The sequence below is a fragment of the Apteryx mantelli genome, chromosome 2, assembly GCF_036417845.1.
Source record: "Apteryx mantelli isolate bAptMan1 chromosome 2, bAptMan1.hap1, whole genome shotgun sequence".
Classification (NCBI taxonomy): Eukaryota; Metazoa; Chordata; class Aves; order Apterygiformes; family Apterygidae; genus Apteryx; species Apteryx mantelli.
In genome coordinates, this window is record NC_089979.1 from 130,313,643 (window position 1) to 130,339,360 (window position 25,718).

At 35.7% G+C, this 25,718-nt stretch overlaps 1 protein-coding gene across 7 annotated transcripts in view; it reads left to right on the forward strand.

Annotated features, from left to right (window-relative positions):
* The window catches only part of ANKRD28 (ankyrin repeat domain 28), a 131,234-nt gene that overhangs the window by 85,587 nt on the left and 19,929 nt on the right, over window positions 1–25,718 (forward strand). For all 7 annotated transcript variants that reach the window (XM_067291538.1, XM_013941409.2, XM_067291539.1 and 4 more), the window contains 10 exons: window positions 3,489–3,631; window positions 5,843–6,055; window positions 12,182–12,260; window positions 12,717–12,831; window positions 13,263–13,345; window positions 15,694–15,757; window positions 17,011–17,079; window positions 18,664–18,804; window positions 24,348–24,459; window positions 25,109–25,135. In XM_067291538.1, the coding sequence (XP_067147639.1) occupies window positions 3,489–3,631; window positions 5,843–6,055; window positions 12,182–12,260; window positions 12,717–12,831; window positions 13,263–13,345; window positions 15,694–15,757; window positions 17,011–17,079; window positions 18,664–18,804; window positions 24,348–24,459; window positions 25,109–25,135 (1,046 nt within the window). The remainder of the gene's footprint in view (window positions 1–3,488; window positions 3,632–5,842; window positions 6,056–12,181; window positions 12,261–12,716; window positions 12,832–13,262; window positions 13,346–15,693; window positions 15,758–17,010; window positions 17,080–18,663; window positions 18,805–24,347; window positions 24,460–25,108; window positions 25,136–25,718) is intronic.

A 25,718-nucleotide genomic window follows, 5' to 3' on the forward strand; every position in this document is an offset into this window, starting at 1 on the left:
ATCACTAGGTTCTGAATGTTTTTTTCCCCCCAGAAAGGAAGAAATGAAACTGTCTGTGTATCCTTGGTTTTAACCAGCTAAGTCTAGGATAACTTTGCCATTGAGGTCTGATCTTAGACAAAAAGTTCCTCAATGTGCAGTTTTGTAATAATGGTCATTATTATAAGTTAGACAGTTGCTTATAAATAGGCATAACGCTTTGCAATGTGTCTGTGTGGTGTTTTTTTTTTTCTTAAAAATAGATTTAAGGGTTGCTAGTTAAACAAATTTCTAACGTGATTCAAAAAGTGGTGGTATTGAGTCTTGTAACTGCAATGTTTCCCGATCTTGCCATGAAACAGCATATGGAAGCAATAATTTAAAAGGGGAAATATGATTTTAATCTTACCTACTGAGCAATACTTAAATGAAAGAGCAGCAGCAAGTGTATATTAACTTCTCTTATTTAAATACTGTTTCAGCAAAATCCTTACCCTAAATTTCAGTGGACTGCTAATGAGTTGTTCATTGTATGAAATATGCTTTGGTCTGAGGCCTGAAAATTCTGGCCTTTACAAATGCAAAAACATGTATTTGCAAAATTAGACTTGTTTGTCTTAATGGTTGTAAAAGTGATCTGCTCACAAATCTGGATTCACACAAAAGTAGAATTACTGTTGTCTTTGTGGAAGTCTGTGTTTCAGACTGCATTAGTCTTATGTCCATGAAAATACAGGTCTGAAATCATCCAATAACAATATAAAATAAGGCAATGGAATCAATCTCTGAAATGCCAAAAAGAACAGGCCTCTGTTGGGCTTCCTTCAGAAGAAAAGACTTGAATAAGCCAGTGACTTGTGAACTGATTGTTGCGGCATTAATATTCAAATTTATTGTTTGAAGCTCTATAATATTGCACTTCAAATACTGATACCAAGTGAACTGAGAAGCTGATGAACAGCCTTTGTTCAACATGCTTTGCAATAGTTTAGATTAGTATTTTGTGATCTACTTCCATATGTGAAGCGATTCCAGTGACAGGCCATCCAACCACCTCACTTAAGGTGATTGTTTGCAAAATTTTGTTGAATGCAACGCAATGCACGAGATGGCAGAGATCTGACAAGTGTCAGCAAGGGGGCAGATAAGTTTTCTGACTTGTGCTCACCCAGATGGCAAAGCAAATGTCTTCTGTTTTTTGGTTAAGCTACATTGTATCTTTCGGTTTTAGGATGTGCTATTTCGTAGGCTATTAACAGGAAACTCTCTAAATGAACAGGCTTTGGGTGGGAAAACATAATTTGTCTGATGTCAATTATCTTAAATATACTTGCAGACAATAGAGTGCAAGAAAACTTTTAAAATGCTTGAAATAAGGGAGAAAAATTTGTGGCATATTCTCTCACAATTTAAAGCCATTTTACACTGCTCTAGTTCTTTGAAGACAACTTTAAAGCATTTCCACTGTATAAAATTGACCATAGGAGGAGAAAGAAAAAAATGTTATGCTATTAGTCACTCTGCTATAAATAGCTTTCTAGGATTATATCCATTGTTTCCCTTCCTTCCTGCTTTTCACCCAGCTCCATTGCTGTCTGGCCGTAATGCTGCAACTAAAATGGACTTTTATTCCTGGGTTTGTTAGTGTAGCCCTCAGTTCTGTTTCAGAGTGTCTCCCAAGTGCTCACTGTCTGAAGTATCTTGCTCTTCTGTTTGAGTGTCTTCCACTGATTGCTGCTTGCGTTTTAAATGCAGGTCAGGGAGTTTTGTTTTTTTCTTCACTTCTAAAGTTTTTTGCAACTGTTCTGTTAAATATCTCTTTTCCTTTTACTGCTTTCAATATCTTCTGCACTTTTACCTCTCATTTAGGGCTTGTTTTTGTTCTTTTCCCCATTATGTTTGGGTCACAAGATGAATAATCTTGTTTAAACTTCTCTTCCTTTTTCTCTCCTACAATAATAAAGTAATTCAGAAGTGAAATATTGCAGCACTTCACACTGCGCAGGTCAACTCTGTATGTTCTTGATCTATATAGCTGTGTGAAGGGGCATTATGTGTTTTGGGGGGCATGCAGCATACAACATATGTCATGTTGTCTGAATGGTTATTAAAACAGCTTTGTGTGTATTGCTTTGTGTTGAGTGCATAGTCCCTATTCAAGCTTTTGCCCATTTTAGTCATAGAAGAAGCAAAGTCTTACACTTTTATAAAGCTCTTAACTAAAATATATCAAATCCAGCCTTCAGTTTATGTTTGACTGGATAAGCATAAGTGTTCAGTGTGCTTCCACCACTTTGTTAACTAGGAGAGAGTGTCACCTGAAAGGTAAAACAAAAAATCCCACATCTCTCTGTATGTAAAGCATAAAATCTGTCATGGTCTAATTAAGTTCAGTGTGTTTCTTTATTCTGTTGTTCTGTCTTTGGTCACGATTATCTGTGTGCCATAAGCTCTGTGTTTTCAGTGATTGATTTGGAAGTTAAATTGAAAACTGAGAAAGAATGGAAAATTTGCCTAAACTTTCCTTAATTTTCCTTTAAAAAAAAAAAAAAAATCCTCATAGAGCACACTGTTACAATTGCCTGAAAGCTAGTGCTGGCTGTGCAGGGATGGTCAGAGGGAAAGCTGGGTTGTGCCTTGCAAGAGCAGTGCAGTGTTAGGTGCCCAAAGGAGTCCCAAAGCTGGGTGGGAGACTGACTGTCCCTCTGTCACAGATGGATTCTCTGCCCTCCCCTCCTTTTTCCCTCCTCTCTTCTGCATCTTCCTCTAACTCAGCCCCTCTGCCCCCACTTTGGATATTTTTGACTCTTATGCTCCCAGTGACTTTGGAGAATAGTTAACACTTTCAAAAGGCTAAGATTCCTGAAAGGCCTAAATCAGTCTTGAAAATAGAGCTTTGGTTCCTATATGGTTGAGATAAACATTTCAAAAGTTTTGCAAGTAAAGGAAATAGGTCATTGGGGGGGGGGGTATGTTTTTATTTAGAAACATAATATTTTCTTGTTTTCACACTGCATTGTGAAATTTCTTCAAAGTTTATGCTGAAGGTCTTAAAAATAAATAAATAAATAAAATAAAAAACTTGATGAGTGTTTTCAAAATTGAGATGAAGAGGGAAGCCTGAGAGTCAAATTCTTTCTCAAACTGTTAACAGAAAATTGCAGTAAACATTTAGTAGTTGCAAAGCTATGTCACCTCACCAGTTCTCAAATCTACAAAATCCTTCAGTGTGAGAAAAGTGTAGTTTTTTTTGTTTTTTTTTAATGTACTAAATTATTTTTGCAAAATAAAGACTATGGTTATTTGGGTTGTTTTTCTGTGTGGTAATACCCTCTTCTGGAGACTTAGTTCATGTAAAAAAAATAGGAAACACAAATACAATTCTTATTTTCCCTATTGGGTTCAAATGAATAATGTCTGTTATGTTTTAATAATTGTACAATTCTTAAGTTTGTAAATTTGTCCAGTTAATCTAAAATGCAGCTTCGTGTCTGTCTTTATTGTTTTAGGTCACATTGAAGTTGTGAAACTGCTTGTGGCCCATGGAGCTGAAGTAACATGCAAAGACAAGAAATCATATACACCCTTGCATGCTGCAGCATCTAGTGGGATGATCAGTGTAGTCAAGTATCTTCTAGATCTTGGAGTTGATGTAAGGAAGAATGAAACCAAGCAATATTTTTTTTTGTTTTTTGAAATGCCATTATTAGTATTGTAGCACAGTGGGGATTTGTTTTTGTTTTTTTGGGGGGAGGGTTGTTTTTTTTTTTAATAATGGCATAGTGAAAATATTTCTGAGGATCTTCATTCGTATCCTTATTTTGGGTTATAAAACTTCATTCTCCAAAGTAACTTGAGCTTTACATATTTTTATTTGGAAATGAATTTGTATTTAGTAGTTTCTTTGTTCATTTGTGATGATTTCACTCATAATGCATTGGACTAGAACTCAGGAAATAGGAATTCCGTTCTCAGCTTTGCCATACACATCCTTTTTGACCTGCAGGAAACTAAACTCTTTTGCCTCAGTTCTTTGTAAAATATAGATGTTACTGACTTTTCTATACCATGTGAGTTTTGGAAAATACTACAGCTTGTGGGAAATTTTAATACTATAGTAAGGAAAGCCATATTAATATTGAGATGCAAAATAAATTACAAGTCTATACAGTACTTAAAGTATGCTAACAGCAAACTTTGAAACTGTGCAAGAAATATATCTTGTGCATCACATTTGAGTCTTCCACAATCTGAGTAATGCTGCTGAAGCTGTACCTGGAGAAGTATGCTTCATGGCTGGGTATCAGAATTCAGTATCATGTTGTGTGCAACATTTTTTCCCAAAATAAGGAAATATATACTTCAGAGTCTTGTCTGGTTTAGAGACCAAGTCTGGTGTTTTCCAACCTGGATACCTAAACAGTGGCACCTATGTTATAATTCATTAGTTAAGTGGGTGGGTTACACTTTAGAAGCAGTTTATATCCAGAATTTCTGTTAAATTCAGAAGAACCTACAGGTCCTCAATATCATTGAAAAGTCAGACTGCATTTTTTTATGTGCTACATCTAGACTAGGAGTTCTAGATTTAAATGCCTAAAGCTTATTTTTGGAGACCTAGCTCTTTGACATTTGTTTTTAATGGAAACATGTAAATGCTGTTGAGAAACGAGTGTGCTTAAGTTGTTTGGCTGTAGTGTCTGTACAGATTGCCACTGTTGACTCTTTTTTAACACGTGTGTTCTGTGAAGTTGCACACTGCGTACAGGAAAGTGCTGTGGAGACAACTGGAGTGGGATGGGTCAGCTGTAAAGCATTCATACCCTTTCCCATACATATCTCATATATTAGATGAAGCTAGCTGGCTAATCTTTGTGGGATCTCTGTAATCACTGGAGAGTCTTCTCCAGCAGGCTTTTCCGCATGGGAGTTCATCTGCTTTATCCTTTGGAGAAAGGAATCCAGAATTCCTGATGTATGTTTCAGGAGGAAGTGAGGGATCTCAGGACTAGGGGAATGGATCCACCTGTTCCGAGGGCAGGAAAACAGTGCTTTTCGTGAAAACCTTAGTGATGAATGTAGAACAGGATAGAAGTCCTGATTTAGGAAATACAGCGGGGATGGATTTAATCCTGGGAATCCCTGGCATAGGGAAGGATGATACAAAATGGTGAGCCAGAGCAGACATTCAGGGACAAATCCTTTGGTGTGGTATAAAGTGTAAGAGACCAATGGCATATGGCAAAAAAAGGAATATGGAATGGAGAAGGAAGAATTTTTAGTCCCTAGCTTGAGAGAATCCTCATATGGTTAGAAAAGAGGTGGGAAAAGTGAGAATGAGACCTGAAAAAGATCTCTAAAAATGGAATAGAGAAGGAGGCTTAAGCAGAGGGATGGAGGAATAAAAGGAATGGAAAGTTGGTCCGCAGAACCAATAAAGGGTGTAATTCTCTAGTATGATTTTTGTACCACCTGCTCAAATATAGAAAGTAATGTACTTGCCACAACATCACAGTATACTAAAGTCTTTGAGGGCTTAGAGGTCAGATATGTGAAGCCAACTCCATAGATGTCAAAACTTTTCGTTTCCGCATTTAAAAAATGTTCCTTTTTCACAACCAGAGAGGGAAGTACCACATAAAGACAAATTAAGCTTATTACTTTGGTTCTCCCAGATTAAAAAAAAACAACAAAAAACCTAAAACTTAATCAAAGAATTTCATCCAGAATTTGCATTTAATTTCATTTCGTAATGAAGAAATGCTCATCACACTCCCCCCCCCCCCCCCCCGGTGATAATTAAATGTTGCAGTAACACAGGGGTTTTTTTTAGCTAACTAATCTTGTGTTTTTCCTCTGACAGATGAATGAACCAAATGCCTATGGAAATACTCCTCTCCATGTAGCTTGCTACAATGGGCAAGATGTTGTAGTGAACGAACTCATAGACTGCGGTGCTAATGTAAATCAAATGAATGAGAAAGGTTTTACACCTTTGCACTTTGCTGCTGCATCAACACATGGAGCATTGTGTTTAGAACTTTTGGTCTGCAATGGAGCAGATGTAAATATGAAGGTAGGTGGATCCAAAGTCATCCATTCACTCTTGAAAATGTAATACATTGTTATCAGAGGTAACTTTTCAAAATCGTTATTACAGTAACATTTAGAAGTTCCCTCTGAGATTGCAGAGTACTTCTGTGAAAGGGTCTATAGTAAAAATAAGACGGTTGCTTCAAGAAACAGTCTAAATCTGAAATGCCTCAAAGGCATGTAGTAAATAGCCCAAAGGGAAAGAGAGGAAAGATGAAAATACTATCCAGTCCCTCTTGACTGTGTTTAAATATCCTAAGTCCGTATCATCTTGTCTTCCTAATCTATCCATCTCAGTAAGAGAAAGTTATATGGAAGCATGCAAAAGAACATGTGTTTCTCTTATAAATGAACAGTGTAAAATAAAACGTACACATTTCTCCAAAATATCTTTGAACAGGCTGATTTCTAGAGCAACTGAGAACCTGGTAACATAAGATTCTAAAATCTAATAGGTAGGAGGGGAAAGTTATGAAGGGTACTAAAAATACAAAGGTAAATAGATCAGGCCAATGGAAGGTCTTAAACAGCTGAGTTGTGATTTTCTCTAGTAAAACTTTGTGAGCGGGGCGTGCGTGCTTGTTAACATCTCTACTTGGTCACAACTGTTTCGCTGCATAATATTTCCTAGAACCCAGTCTTAGTGTAGATAGAATTTCTAATCCACAAAAGTATAAAACCAAACTATAACATAAATATTGTATTATCTTCTTGTGTGTGTAAAGTAAGGTCTTGAAACACGTAAGAGAGATGTGAAATCTCTGTTATAAAGTTATAAAGTTAATTTTTGCTCTAGTAACAAAACCTTCAACCGTGTTCAGAAATACTCAGTGTCAGTGTCTGGTGTCTTGACAGGTATCAGGCTGGGGGAAGAGGGAAATGAGTATGTGAAATGAAAAGTCCAAGTTCCTCTTGCAACATATCTAGTTGTTTGTACACTTTCTCACATGTAGTGGGAAGAAAAGTATCGGGGGGGGGGTGCGGTAGAGTTTTTTCTTTTTGTCTGTGCTAATAGAGTTATGCCTTAATTTCAGCACAATCTGGGTAAGAGATGAATATTGGTATAGCTAAAATTTCTGTTAAAAATCATAGTTTTGTGGCTCAATTTTTGTGTCTTTACACTGATTTTCATCTGACTAATTCTAAAATGCAATTAAATATTTATTATTAGTACAAAATCTGTAGCCCACTGAAAACTTGGGAGTAATTTTAAAAAGTTAAAATATACAGATGTTTATGTACTTATGTTACATACACAAATAAAAAGAAAAGAGAAGCGTAAATACTAACAAGCAAAGAACTACTTTTTCCCTACGGCCCTGGGCTGCAAGCTCCTGAGGGTTCTTTACTTTGTACGTTATCCACTGCTGCTGCAAGCTTGAATCTTTCTGATATAGAAGAAAACAGTGGGAAGGAGTTTACTTTAGAAAGAGGTCTAGCGAGTAATAAGGGTTGGGAGTTTTCCGGATATTCATTTTCAAATATACCTTAACTGAAGGTTAGGAATGAGAATGAAAAATATTGACCATTCTGTCAGTATAATAAACACTATGAAAGAGTACTCTAATCTTTAGGCCTGAACTTACACATAATAAAAAGATTTTTATTTTATGTTATACACTGTTTGATATACACTGTAGATATTGACTAAATCTAGTCAGTTATAGCAATAAATAACCTCGGAAATTCTGCAAAGAATGACTAATATTTTTACAGTATGATGGGCGATGTTCCTGAATTCTCTGAGGTTTATAATGTGGATGAACTTTCAGATATGACACAAGATGCATTGATATCAGGGAGGTACTGTTGCCTTCCTTCCTCCTAAATTTTAAATTTTTAGAGCCAAAGCATAGATTTGACAGTTTCCCAAATTAAAAATCAGAAGGTTTAATATGAATTAACCAAGGTCTTCTCCTAACCTTATTCTGAGACAGCAGAATCATTTTTGCTGAAATTTGCCAGTGATAAGGCTGGAAAATCCAGCCTGAAGCATACCACAGCTGAGAATTTCAGGTGAAATCTCTTAAGAGCTTGGTAAAGATTTAGCTATTGAAGATTTGCGCTTCATAAAGAAGTGTCTTTACAGTGAAAAGGATTAGCAGCCTTAACTATAGGCTACCTGTAACTAAAATATGTTGAGTTACTAAGTTTCAAAACTATTAATTGCAAAATTAAGAAAGTAAGGTTATGTAGGGGGAAAGAATTACAGCTTGAAATCAGAATTTGTCCCTTGTGTGGACACGAACATGTGTCTCCATTGTAATTCAGTTGATGGGCGTTTCTGGGTATTTATACTGGTATAACTGAGATGAGAACTGAGGCCTGAAGGTGTGAATAACTTATTTTGTATATGAAAACTTACCACCTCCATTTTTGAAAAGTGCAAGAACTGAGGCAAAAGAAAATCACTTCCAAGTCAGCTTCTGCTCACGTAAAAGGCCTACAAAGAGAAACCTTAAGTGAAGAAAATAATCCATAACAGAACAGGAAAGTGAAATGGATTTAGAATCTGTTTCATAGCTAATAACTTGAAGTGTTCAGATGGAGGTTTCTTTCAGAGCCTTCTTACAAAGTATTTACTGAAACCAAGCTGTGCTCAGTTTTCAAGTACTGAGATCAAGTTTGAAGTAGTTCTTAAAATTGTCATAAACCAGCTAATTACAGTATTTGTTCATCAAAATTATATTGCTTGTGTAATCTGGTTTAATAGCTCTGTCCCAGGTTTCTATGTTTTTAGAGGTAACACAGTGGGTTATAATCTTGGTGCAGGCATCCACTCTCTGCTGTGGGTGACCTAGTCGGGAAAGCAAGAGGAGATCAATCTCTTTTATTCTTGGTGACAGATGGAGGGTAAGTGCTTGGGCATATCTGTGCATGTTGGCCTCCTTTCAAGAAGGGAATATGTAGCAGAAGATAACAGAACAGTAGAAGTGTTGAACTTAGAAAGTTCTTGTTCTCATACTTGTTGTTATAGCTTTGACAGAATTCATGTTGTACTGTAGAACAGTAAATCCTGTTAAGTACTGCTTATTACTGCAGCACCCTTTCTCACTATTCAGGTTTTCCTGTGCATAGAAGAACATGTTGAAATGATTATGTAATGGGACATACCAGGTGCTTGAAAATTAAGTGACCTAAATCAAAAAAGCATTTTATTTCCATTTGTGACACTGGAACAATAGAATTGTTGCTGGGGGAGATTTCACTTGGAGGACTACTATAGCAAGATAGAGCTGCATTTCCCCTGACCCTAAGTAAAACTCAGCAGATTAAGTATGGTTAGTATCTGAGTGCTCACTTAACAGCCTATCTCGTGCTCTATGTTAATTGTTTCCCTCTAACAGCAATAACTGCTCTTATAAGATCTTAAGTATTTTGTGGATGTTTTCTTTAGTGATAGAGGGGATCTAGATTAGTTTTTTTCCTGTTACCATGCTTAATAAGAGTTTCAATGAATACAACAAAAGTAATCATTAGCCCCTAGCTATCTTATCATGTGCTTTGACTCTGTCTGATGTCATATAAGATCAGGCAGATGTAGTTCACTTCATGTTTAGATGGAATACCTTAAATGCAGGAAAAAAAGGAAATGGAAGCAAAAGCCTTGAAGAGACCTCCTTGGTTATGCTGTCCAACCTTCTTCTTCCTCAGGAAACAGTGTCACAAATCTTTTGTTCAGTAGATTGAGCGCTGTTGTTTCATTGCTCAAGGAACTCTGACTTCTGGTTCTGCATATCCTTCCCTGATGGCAATGGCTAAGAAGGGGATTCTAAATGCAATTATATACCTAGTATTTCAACTTCAGTATGGAAGTTATCACTCTCATAAATACAGAGCAGGTATATAATTAAATATGTTGATAGACAATTCCATGTTTTACTATTTCTGGATTACAAAGGAACTTGAGACTATTACAGTGGGGGGAGAGACGGTAGATAATCAACTCCACTGTCTTAGAAATCTCCGTTGCATATGTTCCTTAAGAAAATTTGAGCAGAGTGAATCTGCAAATCTGTTATTGATTGTACTCTTGTTTTTCATTTACAGTTGGAAAATGATGATGTTGCTTATTTTACTATCCTGTGCAGGTTCTTACTCAAATTTCTTTGAGGGTTCTTACTTCACCACCACACTAAGTTTCTAATACTGTCATCTTAGGTTATTCTTAATGTCCTTGTGATGTACATTATTAATGCATTCAGTGATACTTGTATCTACTTTTTTCTGCTTCATGTTCTTCCTCTTTATCAGCTTCCTTTGTTTGAGGTACAGATTTAGCACCTCTACGCCAGTGAGATTACAGGTTTTGACATCTGAGCCCTTAAATTCTTCTCTCTTGTTGACTTCATTAGTTTATTTCCTTACTTTCTCGAAGTTTTCCCTTTTTAAATCTAGAACATTAGTTATCAAATCAGGTTTTTGGTCACTCCCTCAAAGTAAGCTATTTTTATACAACCATTTTTATTTGAATTAATTGTTTCTTTAGCTTAAAGAAAGAGGAAAAAAAAGAGGGAAACAGACACTAGGTATATAAAGACTGTTTTAAAGGAAGAAAATATTTGGACACGGAGAGTATTAATGGTTGGGAAAAAAAACCAAAAAAACAAACAGTGGAATTAAATTGCAGGGAGAAAGTTGAAGGGTAGACATTAGAAGAAAATTCTTTCTATAAGAAAGATAGCATAGAGATTGCTTGGGGAAGTTATGTCATTTGTGATTTGTGCTTCTTCAGCCTGTTTTTTAAAGGCCTCCAGTGGCAGAGGCTCTTGAAGTAAATCCAATTGTCTGATTTCTCAAGTGCATTTCAACCCTTTTCTGTGTTTCTTTGCTGCTGTTATGGCTACCTGGGCATGTCTTTTGATCTATTAACTGTTGAGGAAATCTGCTAGCTAAAAGATCTGGAGATAACCAGGCTATTGTTGTCAAGTGTTTTATTTCTTCAGTCTAAACCTGAGAAGTCAGTATTTCCATAATTGTGTTATTCTAGGTAGTAGTTGATGCTCTCTGCAATGCTGTAACAAAGAATTCCACATCCATAGGAGCTTTGCCATTCTTTTCCAAAAAGGCAAAGTAAAGAGGAGAAGACGCCTTTGCACGTGACAGCAATCCATGGCATTTCAGTACATGTGTTCAGTTCACATATGTTCATAACGTTTCCCCTACCATCTTTATCTTTTCTTTTTTTTTTTTTCCTGGACAAGTCATACCCCTCAAAGTCAATGTTTAAATTTAAGGATGGGGCATGCATGTGCATCTGAGAGTGCTTTTATTTTTCTGAGTGTCATGTTTGCAATTTTTCTGTGTGCATTTGTAAGAACTCTTTTCTGCAATAAAGCTTTCCCATTACCTATGATAAACTATGTAACAAAATGTCATCCTAAAGCAATAATCATAGGAAAAACTGATTTTATAAGTGCATTTAGATTGTGCTATTAAAAATTGAAATTCCCTCATGCATTACTGTTGGCCTACTTGGAGGATCTCTTTTCTGGGTGAATGACTAAGTGCGCATTAGGCGTGTGTCAAATGTATAGTACCCATTATGGTTGAATAGTTCTACCTTAGGTTTACTTGTGGTTTATGATAAATTACTCATAAGTGTCACTTTAAAGAAATTTCAGTGAAACAACTGAGACTTTTAGTGTGTTGCCTTCTAATATAACTTGTAAACCTCTATAGTAAATACAGCTATTTTCTTTTAAGAAAGAAGCTTCATTTAAAGAATCTTCATTGTTTTGTTTTGGACTGGGGAGAGAGAGTTAGGCATAGGCTTGTTGCTAAAGTTGTTTGCTGTCATCATCCTCTTGAACAGTTATCCTAAAGGTGTAATTCTGAGTGAACATGCATCATTGAGCTGTCACCCACAGCTGGAAGAGCGATTAAGAGCAGCAAGATAGTTCTTTTGAAAAGCTTGCTGTATCATGCTGACTTGTGACTGCCAGCATCCTTCTTGCGGAAGTGCATAGGAAGAATTTAAAGGAGGTGGTAAAGGGGAGAGAAGAAAATAAAAGGCTGCTCCCTTCCCCCCCCCCCCCCCCCCCCCCCCAGTTCTGACAGATGACTGTTACTAGCCATAAGTAAACTTATTTCTCTCTTTCCTTTCCAGAGTAAAGATGGGAAGACACCTTTGCACATGACAGCAATCCATGGTAGATTTTCAAGATCTCAGACCATCATTCAAAACGGTAAGAAGGGGGAGAGAGTAGTGGTCATCAGCATTCCAACACTACGAATAGTTTCTTCCTCTTCTATTGATACCAATGTACTGAAGGGTTTTTTTGTTTGTTTGTTTTTCATATCCGATGTCTAGTACTTAAGTTAATGGTGTATTCCAATATATCTGCCTAGAAAGTTTGATAAATTACATCAAAGAATGTTTATTTTTTAGAATGGAGGGGAAAGGATATTTTTCTTCAGTAACCCAGGTCACAGAATGTTCGTCCCATATGAGTACATAAGAAAATGCTTCTCTGTTTTGCTAGCTGTTAGTGCTAAATACTACTTAAAACATCACAAATTTAAAAGCCGAAATAGTCATTCATGGGCAATTGTTAATGTTACTTAAATCACCAGTGCCGTTTTTCTAACAAAAGTATGTATGCCTATGTATATTCTCACTTAGCAATTACTTTTTATTCTAGGAGCTGAAATAGACTGTGAAGATAAGAATGGAAATACCCCTTTGCACATAGCAGCTAGATATGGCCATGAGCTATTAATCAACACTCTGATTACAAGTGGTGCTGACACTGCAAAGTAGGTAACATTTACTGGTACAAATGCAAGCTGAGAGAATTTAGAAATGTATTTATTAGGTTAACAAGACTAGCATAATTTTTTTTTCATATTTTCTTCAACTTGAAATGGCAGATGCTTTGTGTATTATCCTATGCTATACTTTTAAGTAACTGTATAGTACATTGCAATTTGTACAAAAAGATAATTACCTTTCCTTTAAAATAATAATTTGAAATAAAAGCTCTGAAGCTTTTAATCGACTGTAGCTCTGAACTAATGCATCCTGTCTAGTTTGTAAGAAAGCTTTTAGCATGTGAAGAGTTTTCCTAAGGCTAATTATTCTAATCAGGTAGTTTGAACCCACCATGCACGTGCACTTTGGCATACAATTTTGTTTGTTTTATCTTTATTGTAATGAAGCTGTGATACCTGATTATGGTGTATCTTAGGCGGGGTATACATGGGATGTTTCCTCTCCATTTGGCAGCATTAAGTGGATTTTCAGACTGCTGCAGAAAGCTGCTTTCATCAGGTAGGATACTGTTTAAAATCATGCATCTGCTTTGTACTTTGATGTTTACTCCCTAGAGTAGCTTTTAATTAAGTTTTAATTTAGTAACATGTAAAAATCTTTAGAGTCTTCTAGTAGCCTGGGGACAGTGCTTGTTACTTTCATGGACTGTCTGTCGTTAAAGTGAATGCAAACTTTTACAGGGGCAATTTTTTGCCAGAAAACATCACCCAAATTGAAGCAATGTGTCCATAATTTTTAAGTGTTGTGCTTGTACATTTTATGGTGCCCAAAGGGGAGGCATGTCTGGCTCAGACCATAATGTAATCTCAGAGAGAAAGACTTTAACATTCTTACTATGACCTTCCAGCATCCTCCCTTTCTCTTCCAAGATGCCTTGGGTCTAGTACAGATTGGTCTGTTTCTGTAGTGTTCAGCCTAATAGCTCTGCAGACTCTGTGCACTGCTACGTTAAGAAGTGTTGCATTTGTGCTTTATTGTTAATTAATTAAGTAACCCAAACTGCACCTTGTTTTCATTGTTCGATTTGTTCCTCTACATAGATAGAGGTTAAGTTATTACTTTACTTGCTGACAGGGTTCTGTCTAGTAATCTGTCTAATCCTGTATTCACTTTAAGAGTGATCTTACAAAACTTAGAGAGAGCACAAGGGAAACTTTGTAGAATAAAAATGGAATAATCCTTTTTTCAGAAGTTTCTAACCTTAAAAATTTTACTTATGCCTTAAGGCATAACGGTTTTTCTAAGCCCCTTCTTATGGGCTAGTGCATCTTAATGCTTTCATTATTTATATGGTGGTTGATCCCTTTGAACTTTTCAGAGTTTTTGGCTTCTGTCACACCTGTAAATATCCACTGAGTTCAACAGATTAATTTTGTGCTGTTGCTAAGTGTTTTCCCTCTCGTATTTGAATACAATGAAATTTAAAAGCCACATAGTTTATTTATTGCATTGGTTGTTTTGTTATGGAACCATCCTGTCCCTTCTTGTGTTTACTGACTCGGTGACTGGCTTGGTGATCATGTTGCCAAACTTGGAGAACTGGGTCGAATGCTTTCTTGACCCAAAAGAATTTGTAGGCAAGGGCATGGAATGGTGTCGGGGAAGAAGTTTTATTTACTTAAAACATTTCACAAGGAGCATGAACTCAGTATGTGCTAAGTTTTTCTTAAGATGAAAGCCGTTCCAGTTGCTCTAACTCATGCTAAGTTTTATGGGGGAAGTTAGAATAGGAGTCAGTCTTGTCACTTTTCTGTAGCTAAAATTCCCAGAGGAGAGGATTCGTATCCTTGTTTTGTTTTTTAAACATTTAACTTGCTACATTGTGTCTTATAATTCAGGTATGGCCATTATAAACTTCCTGTTGCAGCGCACCAGGTTTAGAACCATTCAGGGAGCAGTGAGTGGGAACATGTGTGTATGCTAACTGGTATAAAAATATATAAGAAATTCCCTCAGTTTGGAAGAGGGGAGGGAGAATTGTCCTGAATGTGTGTGACAATTTGGCTGAGAAAGAGTTTTTCATTTGATTGCATAGGCTTTACTTTACTGCAAATACAACTTCATTTTCTTTAGATATCTATCCTTTATAAACAAAGGTAAGGTTGACTGGTTAGACTATTAATTAGTTTTCAGTTACTTAGGTATTAGTGTATGGTTTTAAGGACGGTCTTTTTAGCAGGAATGTCAGAGCAAAGTTAAGGCTTCTATGGTAACCTTAACTATGGATCTAGATACTCTCAAGTCTTTGGCTTCAATATTTATGATCTCAAATTTAAATTTTAATAGTTTACAAATTTTTTTGGAAAATCAATGATATTCTCTAAAGGGTTCCCTTTTAAGTAACTGCTGTTTACAGCCTTCGTTCCAGCTTAAAGTTCTTTGCCTGGGACTAGAGAGCTGAAGTGAAGGATGAAATTTCAGTGGCTTCTAGATTTAGTAATGCTGTCATCCCTCTCTTTATTTAAAAAAATAAAATAAAACAGCTCTGCTGAATACTGAATGTTAAAGTGAATAATTCTGGCTTATTCTTACATTGTTCTATTGCTTTCATGTATTTTATATTCAATGCTTAATTATATCAAAATATTTTCAGGTAAATAGGATAAGGAAGAACCATCAAAAATAGCCTTTTGTCTTAGTGCTACTAATCATGTTTTGCCTTATCCCTTTCGGTTTTGATTGAATATCTGTTTTCCAAAATACTACAGATAGCAAGCATTTGTTTCAAGTGAAATCGGTTATCAGTTCTTCAGTGCTTTCTTACAAGTAACTGTTAAGTTTGCCTGAGAGCACTTTTTGTGAAAGGCTGAGTTACATAATGATTCTGGGAAATACTTGGTTTCTAGGTTTTGACATAGACACACCAGATGACTTTGGCAGGACTTGTCTTCACGCAGCTGCAGCTGGAGGGTATGTAGCATTCATGCTTTTATTGTTAGTGTTCTTTTTTTGCAATTGCTGATCATTACTGGGTTTTTTTGTTTTTTGTTTTTAATTCCCTCTCTGTGGTTCTCCTTCCCTCTCCCCTTGGAATTTATATAAACATGAACATAATTTCAAGATGGATTCTATGTAAAAGAAAGAAAAAAAAAGTAGAGAGGGGGGGAAAAAAGGCAAAATTAAGTATTCAGCTTAAATAATTATGAAAATACAGTATTTTAATTTCCCATGGATGATTCTATAATTTTTAGAGTTTACTGGATTCAAATATGGCATGTCCTTGCAGGATCACTGTGGGACATGAGGCGGAGAATAACAGCTTTGGAAAATGTTTCTACCGTACCCCTAAACAAAAGATCAGACTAACTAAAATGTCATAATTAAATTCTAGAGTTTAGATGGATAAAGTGGTCAACACTACTTGCTCATCCCTTGAGTTGTAATCCATATCAATTTTTGTAGTGGCTACTCAAAATTGCCTGGAAAAATTGGGTAATAGTGCTCATGATACAATTTGTGGGGCACAAGATCTCCATGATACTGATCTTTTCATTTTTCAGTTTCAAATTTATTTAAGTAATACTCGAAGTGGTCATTCTAAGTCAAAAGACACTTGATAGATACATTCTTGTTACAAATGCTTAAGCTTAAAATATTTTTGTCTTTTTATATAAAAATTCATAGTTTGCTACATATTCCTTCACTCACTTTCAGTTTAGGAAAGTTATTAAGATTTTGTTTAAATAATAAACAGTATTTTACATCTATTACAATGATCTGTTACACTGAAAATGAATTACATTAAAAAGTAAAATATTTACATGGCAACATTTGTTTCGCCTTAAATGATACACATTAAACCTTGCTTCTGGGCCAGAATCCTAGTAGCAAAAAATCTTGTGGCATGCAGTTTTGACTTTTTTTAATTGAAAATTCTGTTAAACTAGATTAACGTTGTTGAGCTTTATGCATGCCATTTGCTAGCCATTCTGTATGTAGACTTGAAATAATCTGTTCTTTACTGTTTTGCTCCTGCAATTCTGAAATCTGTTTTTATATGGATTTTTATATGTAAAATATATTTATTGACATTTTCCTATGATAGTTTGGTTTGATAAAAATACCATATGAGATGTATACATATAGCAGTTCTGATGTTTGGAAAGGCCAGTATGAAAGAAATATAACATGCAATCATGAGCCATGTTGCATTAACTTCATAGGAATTTGGAATGCCTAAACCTTCTGCTCAATACTGGTGCAGACTTCAACAAAAAGGACAGATTTGGGAGGTAAGACTTGCTCTTGATTTGTGTTTTGTTAAGGGCTGTTAAAATACTACATAATGTATTATATAGCATATTGATGCTATGTGAACAAGTCCGTATATTCCAGTATGTATGTTTTTAGAAATGATGTCCCTAATAAATTCTTAGTTGGCTGTAGCATCTCTATGCTGAAGCATATGTTATCAAAAGGTAAAAACATATTTTATTTATTGTCTTTTGCTAAGTAGGTTTTAGTCTTGTTTCTAATGATTGCTACATACTCTAATAACTTTTTAAAGTCTTTTCTGCTTATAACCTAGATCTAACAAGTTTAAACTGTTCTCATACAAGGTCATTAGCAATGTCTTCCAAATAACCTACCAGTCAAAGCTACAAATCTATTGCTATTTCTGAGGCTTTTTATAAAAATACACTTGTTTAAAAAAAAAAAAAAAAAAAAAAAGCTTCACCTTTTTCCTCTTATTACATCCATCCCTTCCTGTTGAACTCTTTTGGAATGACAGTAATTTCTATTTTTAGTATCAGAGTATTTAAGTTTGGAAGGCATGATCAGTACTCGTGCAAAATTTCACATCCCGGAAAATATGATTTTCCTTGATGTGAGTGGCAGCAGTAGGACTTGAAGAGAATGTTATGGATATAAGTTTTATCTTGCTTTAAGTTCCACTTCCATTCTTTTCTCTTCAAATTTTCCCATTGACAGTTTTTTCTTTTGTATTTTTGTTCTATAGAGAAGTTACTTTGGAGGAAAGAAAATGATTAAAATAGCTAAAAATGAGAGAGAAATCAAAAAAAATAAGGGAGAGGGAAGAGGTAGGGCATTTAGAAATGCCTGACTGCTTCTTCTACATTGAGATATTTGTAAAAATAATCTATCTTTTAAAACAACAAAAAAAAGGAATTCTGAGTCATCTTAGTGCTTTTGAAATTTTATCCAAACTGGTTTATTTTGAAAATTGTTTATGTATTTCAAGCTGGAATAAATTTCCTCTGAGCTAATTCATCAGTATCAATATTTCATCGTTCTGTTGTAAGAAAACAAAGTAAATGTGTTTAAAAAAAAAAAAAAATTCTCTGACGATGCTTATGGTATGCTAGTATAATAGAAAGAAAAGTATGCTTCTTCATTCTGAACTTGATAAAATGCTGATGCCTGTAGTAAAACATTTACTTGTTAACTGTTGTATTTTGTTTTTACCTTGATTAGTTGCTATATATTTTTTTTAGCTAACAGGTATTAGATTTGTTCATATTTTTCAGAGTGGATCGAAATTATTTGAATAGCTAAAAACAATGTTTCTAGTGTATACTGTATTTTCCTCTGTATGTTTACACAAGAAAATTTGTATAAAACTTCCCATAGCACAAAGTATGTGTGTATATTGGCTGGCAGATTCATCCCCCAGATGTTGTTTTGCATTATTAAATGACCCCTAGAAAATCATCTTAAATATTTTAAATATTGTGTTTATACATTCTTCACCGCAAATACTTGTCAAATAAGTGTAAGTACGGTTTTAAAATGTCACTTTATTTTGCATTTTCTGTTATTTACCATTGTACTTTTTATTTAAATGTGTACTAAAGAACTCCACTCCATTATGCTGCTGCCAATTGTAATTATCAGTGCCTGTTTGCCCTTGTGGGATCTGGAGCTAGTGTGAATGACCTTGATGAGAGGGGTTGTACACCTCTGCACTATGCAGCTGCATCAGACACAGATGGAAAGTAAGTGGCATGCTTCGTACAAAATTGTTAATTCTTAGAAACCTTTGAGCTCTGAATTTTATGTACATTCTGCCTTCAGATTTGCCTATATATAAAATGCAAATCTACATATTATATGTATTTTTTAAAGATTACATTTGACTGTGGATTGTTCATTGTATATAAAATGTTTTGTGTAACAGATTTTCCTGAGAGAAATGAATGATAGTGAGATGCATTGTATTTTTTGGTTATGCCTTTTAATGCAGACGTCTTAATTCAGGAATTCATTGTGAAAAGAGTTTTTAATCCCGCATACTGCACAATGGTTGAATAAATATCATCTGTGTCTTGGGATATTATGTAACTTTCTAACAGTTGCAATCATGAGGGTAATTTTGCTGTAAGATCAGATTCTGATGAAGGGCAGACAGTATGTGTTTTGTGGAAGGTTCTTAATGTTGCCCCAAAATTTGTGTAGTTTGTCAGAAATCTGTTCTAAGTCTAGTTGGTGGGTTACAGTAGGCCAACAAAAGGGTAGAAATGAACTAGACTTATTTAAATATGAGATGTTTTATCCATTTGGAGTTTGATTAAACCTTTCATATTTAGCATTACAATATTCTCCTTGTTAGTGCAAATGTTTGAAGTAGTCACTTTTCTGTTAATGAAATGTGTCCAGAAACTTCCATAAATTCATGTCTTTTGTGTGTATTTTGTAACTTAATAGTTGCATTTAACATAGTTATTAATGACTAAAATGTCTACATGCAAAGATTGTATAGATAGAACAAAATTGGTGAGGTTAATTAAACTTCAGATATTGTTTATATTGAGGAAACTTAAGAGAACCACTTGCACCTGCATGCACGCAAACAGAGGTCAAAGCAGGCTGGTGAGCAGCCTTACGTGCATTCGGTGACGTTTTCATTAGAAAAGAGTGAGCTTTTTAGTGCTGTGTCATGTTATTTTTAATGCAGCACCTTTCAAAGGTTGAGGTAGCAGTAGGAAGTGTAAATAAAGAATACTTTCATAGCCATTTAACTAATAGTTGAAGTACATGCATCTTTTTCTGTAAAAGTGATCTTCAAAACAAAATTGTCTGCTACTTGTTACATATGCATTCACTTCCTGCTGAAATTTGAGATAATTTTACTTTAATTGCCCTCTTACAAGTTGATCTGGGATTAATTTTAGTGTCACAGTTGCTGTGAAAACCTCAAAACTATAATGGTTCTTCAGATGACATTGTTTTGCCATCTGTCTTATAAAAGGCATGAGCATGAATTATGGCGGCAATATTGCAGAGCTTTGGGAGATAGCTCAAAGACTTGTCTCTAGAATCCGTGCAATGCTGCTGTCCAGATTAACAATTGGCTCTGTGAACGCAGGCTGCAAAGCAGAATGGCCCAAGGAGAAGCTTTTTATATTGATGCAGCAAGATGATTAATAACAGCTGGAAAACCAGTACTACTCAGCTCAGATTCAACATAAGAATGAAGCTAAAAATGATTACTGAGTTGAAATATAAAGCCTTGGAAAAAATGTCAATATGTGATCTATATAGGAATTCTAAGGATATTTGTGTTTTTTCATGTTTGTTCAAACATCTTTAAAGACAGATTTTAGGGACAAGGATGTTTTTCATAAAATTAAGTTCCTGTTTGCTCCTTTTTGGAAATGTTTGTTTGGTATCTTCAACAAGTGCCTCTGATGCTGGAAAATACACTGGTAAGCCTTATTTTGGCAATATTAAATGAAGAAAGATGATCACAGAATAAAAAACTAGAATAGCATGTTAGAGGGGGGTAAAAAGTGCTCGTTCCGTATTAGAATTATATAACAGACCATAAGCCAATGAATAGGAAATAAATTTAACTTTTTCGGGCTTTCAAAAATTCTGATTTATCTCCTTTTAAAGAGGGCTATTGAGGACAGTTAAGCATTCAAAAGATGCAAATTCAGTCTCCTTCCTGGATGAAAAGAAGCAGTAAAAATAATGATCAGCTTCACATGGAAAAGAGCCAGTACTCAATTTTTCGCAGGCTTTGCTTCCTGCAGAGTATTCAGTATATTACGTTATCTGTGAGCACACAGATTTAAAGATATACAAATCAAGATAGCTAATGACAATGGTATTTAACACAGTTATTAATGAGTCATGAGTGTTAAGGCAAAATCATTGTTTAAAATTAAAAAAGTTAGATGGTTGGCCAAATAAAATGTGCATGGACAGTAATTCTCAATAGATGGGACAGATTGACTTGTCTTTGGATTTGCAGAAATTTCATCCTGTTTCAATTCGAATAAAAACATGTAACCAGTGTTGTCACTAATGCAAATCCAGACATTTGTTTACTAGGAAAACCAAACTAGTTACTTTAAAATATAGTTACATATAAAGCATATCTTTTTATTAGATGTTTTAATTTATTATAAAGTTACATACATTATTGTTTAACAAAGGAGAATTTTTACCCTTTGACTAGCTGTAGAGGATGTGCTTAAGTCCTTTCCTCCTTTGTCCTGGGCACAAAACTATGAAAGTGGGAGCACACCTTGACATCCCCACTGCCCTGTTCTTCTCAACGTTGTAGTGAGACAGAGTGCTTTGTAATCAGAGACTCTGTTGTTGATGCAGTTTTTCTTGCAGCTTTTTGCCCTTTCTGGCTTCAGCCACCAGGATTGTTGCTTTCAACCTTTCACTTAATCTCCACTGAAGATTCCAACTTTCACAAAGGAAAGGTGACTTTCCAGCCATGTGCCTTCAGTAAGGACTGTATTAGATTTACAGACTTTTTTTTTAATGCATGTTAGTGTCTCAGTATAATGAGAATACTCTCCTGCCTCTCTCAGGGGCAGTAGAGGACAGTCAGCAAGTGGGATGGAAAAGCAAATGTCAGGTCTCTGCTTCAGCTAATCACTGTCACTGTACATGAGGTTATTAGGCCCTTGACCCACTATAGCTGTACTAGTCTGGTGGTCAAAATGAGTTTCCATCTCATCACAGCTGGTACTGGGTCCTTATTCAGATGATGATCTTGCACTTGTGCTGTTCTATATGCTGACTCTGGGCCCATCCTTGAAATCTTCTTTACAAACTATCTTCTTTCAGGAGATGACTCCTTTGCTAGAATTTACACAGCATGGTGTCTCAGCATGGCTATCTCACACAACTACAAATACTGTCTAAAGTTCTTTTGACTTTCTACCAAACAATTTCCTATAAGGTAAATGGGAGCTAAAAACCACTAAACTAAAAAACAAATATTTTTCATGTATCCACCTGGCCCCTTTGCCTCTACTTGTCATGGCAATCTGCGAGACCTTTATCTAAACTCTACTAAGGAACAAAGATTCTGAGCTGGGTCTGACAAGAGAATATATTCTTTGGCTTCACAAGCATTTCTTTTAACTGATAAAGCAGAAGTATTTCATAATCCCAAAAAGGAAAGAGATATGTGTTTCAGAAAACCAAATGACTTCATCTGCAAGTCAAACTCAGGATGGTGACTAGTGATAATCATCTCTGCATGTGTTCATATTTATTGACCTACAGAATTAATCTTTGCAACTATCACATAAAGTATGCATTCCATATAAAGTAGCTTCTCTTAAAGATGTTCCTGGACTATTATCAATGCAAGGTTCTTCTGTCTGGATTTTACACAGGAGCAACAATCCTAAGTGAATGACAGTCGTAACAACCCATTTTAAAAGGATTGGAATGTCATTTTCCCTAGCTGGACTTTTGTCTGATAAAGCTGCCATTCAGAGGTTGGGTCTCTTCAGACTTTCACCTCCCAGTTTTCATTTAGCTCTAGTTCAGTCATCAGAAAGACTTTCTATTGCATGTTCCAAGTCATAAGATATGTGATTGTATTTGAATGTATAGCTGCTACCTCAGTGAAGTCTTCCCTGGCTTTTAGTGACATAGCAGCATGCAGCATCATGGTAGATTACTCCATGAATCTCACTCCAGTCTGAACAAACATTTCCTTAGCTGCTTGGTGGTCCTTTCTTGAATGGTCAGGTGGTCCCTTAATGGTGAGATGGACGCACCCATTTCTTCTTCATTTTGCTGTATTGTAACAGATATTCTTTCATAGGCAGAGAGTTCTTGTGGAAATCCTGGACATCTCAGGGTAAAAGGACCAGCAGTTTCATATCAGTGTTTTGGAGCTCAGAGCTGTGTAGAACACGTGCAGAGCTTCCTGGCCTTCTCTTCAAAAATACTGTGTCCAGATCACAACAGACAATCTGATCACAATGTGTGATGTTGACAACTGGGTCTCCCTTTTCCTGCTGGAAGCAAATGATCCAGTCATTCAGGACACTAGCAAGTGGTTTGGAATAGATTCAGCTTGCTGAACCTAGACTGGGAGATCTGATCTGATCCAGTCATCTGAAGTTCATCTGCTTTTCACGAAGTATCAGAAGTTCTGTTCTCAAGTCAGGTTGTATCATGAATTTAACGCTTCTCCTTTCTTGGTTTTGTCATCAGGTAAGGTGGCATGTGCCTTTTCTCAGGTCCTAAAGGTTCTGTTTACAGTAGGACATGAGGAGACATTCATAATCTTAACTGTTTGAGCAAACTGAGACAAATTTAGTACCAGAATCATTGTCAGGTGTCAGTAGGAAACCTGAAGTTTGTCCTTCTTGCCTACTCTGTTAATTCAGAATTTAAAGGGCTCTGTACAGTCTTGATTTTGCTCAGTTGCACCTTGTCATATGGATGCTTGGAGGTTCTTACTATCTCCTTATGAATAAGTGCACAAAATAACAATAACCTGATATTATTCTGGGACTGTTTGTTTCTCATAGGTCTTTATCCTGTTACCCTGAAGCTTCTGAAGCTGAGATTGGGGTGTCTCCAGTAGTTCAGTTTAGGTCCACTTAGCTCCTTGTTCTCCAGTGGCTGTTTCTTCATAGTTCTCATCCCCACTATTTTTAAGCTCTGCAGAATGTTGTTTAAGTGGTGGACCACAAAATTATGAATAAGCAGGGTGATTGGTTGGAATCATTCAGTGTGCATATGTGGAGTCTCTTAAAAAGAGAAAATGAGTGATAGGTCTTTGGGGAAGCTGACATTAAAACTCCCTTTTTCATCCTCCTGCCTGAGTGTCTGTGGTTGAAACTGTGCTGATCATGCTCTGCCTTAATTTCATGTGATAAGAGTAAGGAATGGTGTGTATGCCAACAGATGATGAGTGTGTTTATTATATAAATGCATCAATGTCGTCAGTGTCTGGCAGTGGAAGTGTATGCATGTGTACTTTGGTGTGACTGCGTATTGAGCTACATGTCCTGAAGAGCTCAGCTGCTGGTCCACTTCCTTCTGTATTAGTACAGTAGGACTCAGTCAAATTCAGAGAGCTTTGTGACTGACTTAACACTTGGTTTACTGAGTCAGCTGTTCTCTAGCCCTAGTCAGTATTGTACAGTAAAACAGTGTTCCTGTTTGCAGTATTGCATTTTCCAATTGAATTGTAACAATTGATCACTTAGTGAAAAGCTGGAATTTAACATTCAGGTATATGGTTGTCATATGTCAATTTAAATAGGTGCCTGGAATATTTGCTAAGAAATGATGCCAATCCTGGGATCCGAGACAAACAAGGATACAATGCAGTTCATTATTCTGCTGCTTATGGTCATCGCTTATGTCTTGAATTGGTAAGAAGATGCATCATGGATGAAAGCTGTAACAACTCCTCTTGGAGAGGATGATGCAGAGGCCATGGCATTCCTCCACCTTTGTTCTTCATCTGTAAGCTAGGCTGATAGTGTTTTTCAGCCCTTGTGAGGATACATATTTGAGCACTTGGTACCTTTAAAATAGGGGCAATATGGGGAGCTAAAATGGTAGCTACTGGTTTAAAAAGACAATTTATTCTGAGATGAAGAGAGAACACTTGCTGAGGATATGGGATATTAGTTTTTGTTTTGTTTTTTAATCTAGAATACCCTGCTAACTTTATTCCTCATGGCTGAACTATAATAATCATGGGTATCCCACTGAGGAGTATTAAAAGATTTCACAAATGTCTTCTGGAGCAGCAGCTTAAAAACATGGGGAAAACCTGTAAAGTAAGGGGTGGAGATCTTTAAAAATAGTTCACATAGTTGCAATAACTGATGGCCATATAACAGAATTTTAGATAATAAAGCCTCAGGGTGGTTTTTGATAAATCCCTGTGCAAAAATGGGTGTGTTATTTGATAATTTTGTCTTCTCTGTGTTTTACAATGTAATATTTTTATACAAATTATAATTTAATATTTAAGCATATTCAAATCTGAATTCTGAATGTTTTTAATTGCAGATCGCAAGTGAAACGCCTCTTGATGTTGTAAGTGTGTATGATTTCTCACTGTAAAGTATTGTACAACAAAGGGGACAAGTCATTTTAAAATACTGCTGCTTATTTTTTAGACTTACTCAACCATGTCTTCAATGCATAGATATTTAATGCTTGCAGCTCAGGATTTTAAAATAGAAAATAATCTTTTTTTAAAACCATCGGTTGACTAAAACATTTGTATGACCATGTGAGATCATGAAAACTTAGTGATCTTATGTATTTGATGTTCTTCAAACACTCTGAATGCTTCAATTCTACTGTCTAAGTTAAATACGGTCTTGAAAAAGACCCAAGATTAAAATTTTAAACACATCTGAAAACCAAATGGAAGTGTATGCACGCAGATATTTTAGCCCTATTTTGTTATGCTTGTGCCTTTTGGGGAGTACCTCTTTGGCAGATGTTTTTCTGTTCTGAGAAATCCTGCCTTCTGGCTTTTCATATGTTTTATTGCTTACTTTTCACCTAACCTAAATGCTTAGTTGTCTTTTTCTTCCTACAGCTGTTCTTCCTCTCACCTGTCCTTGTATTCCCTTTGCATGTATTTTTTCCATATTATTTGATAAGGCTG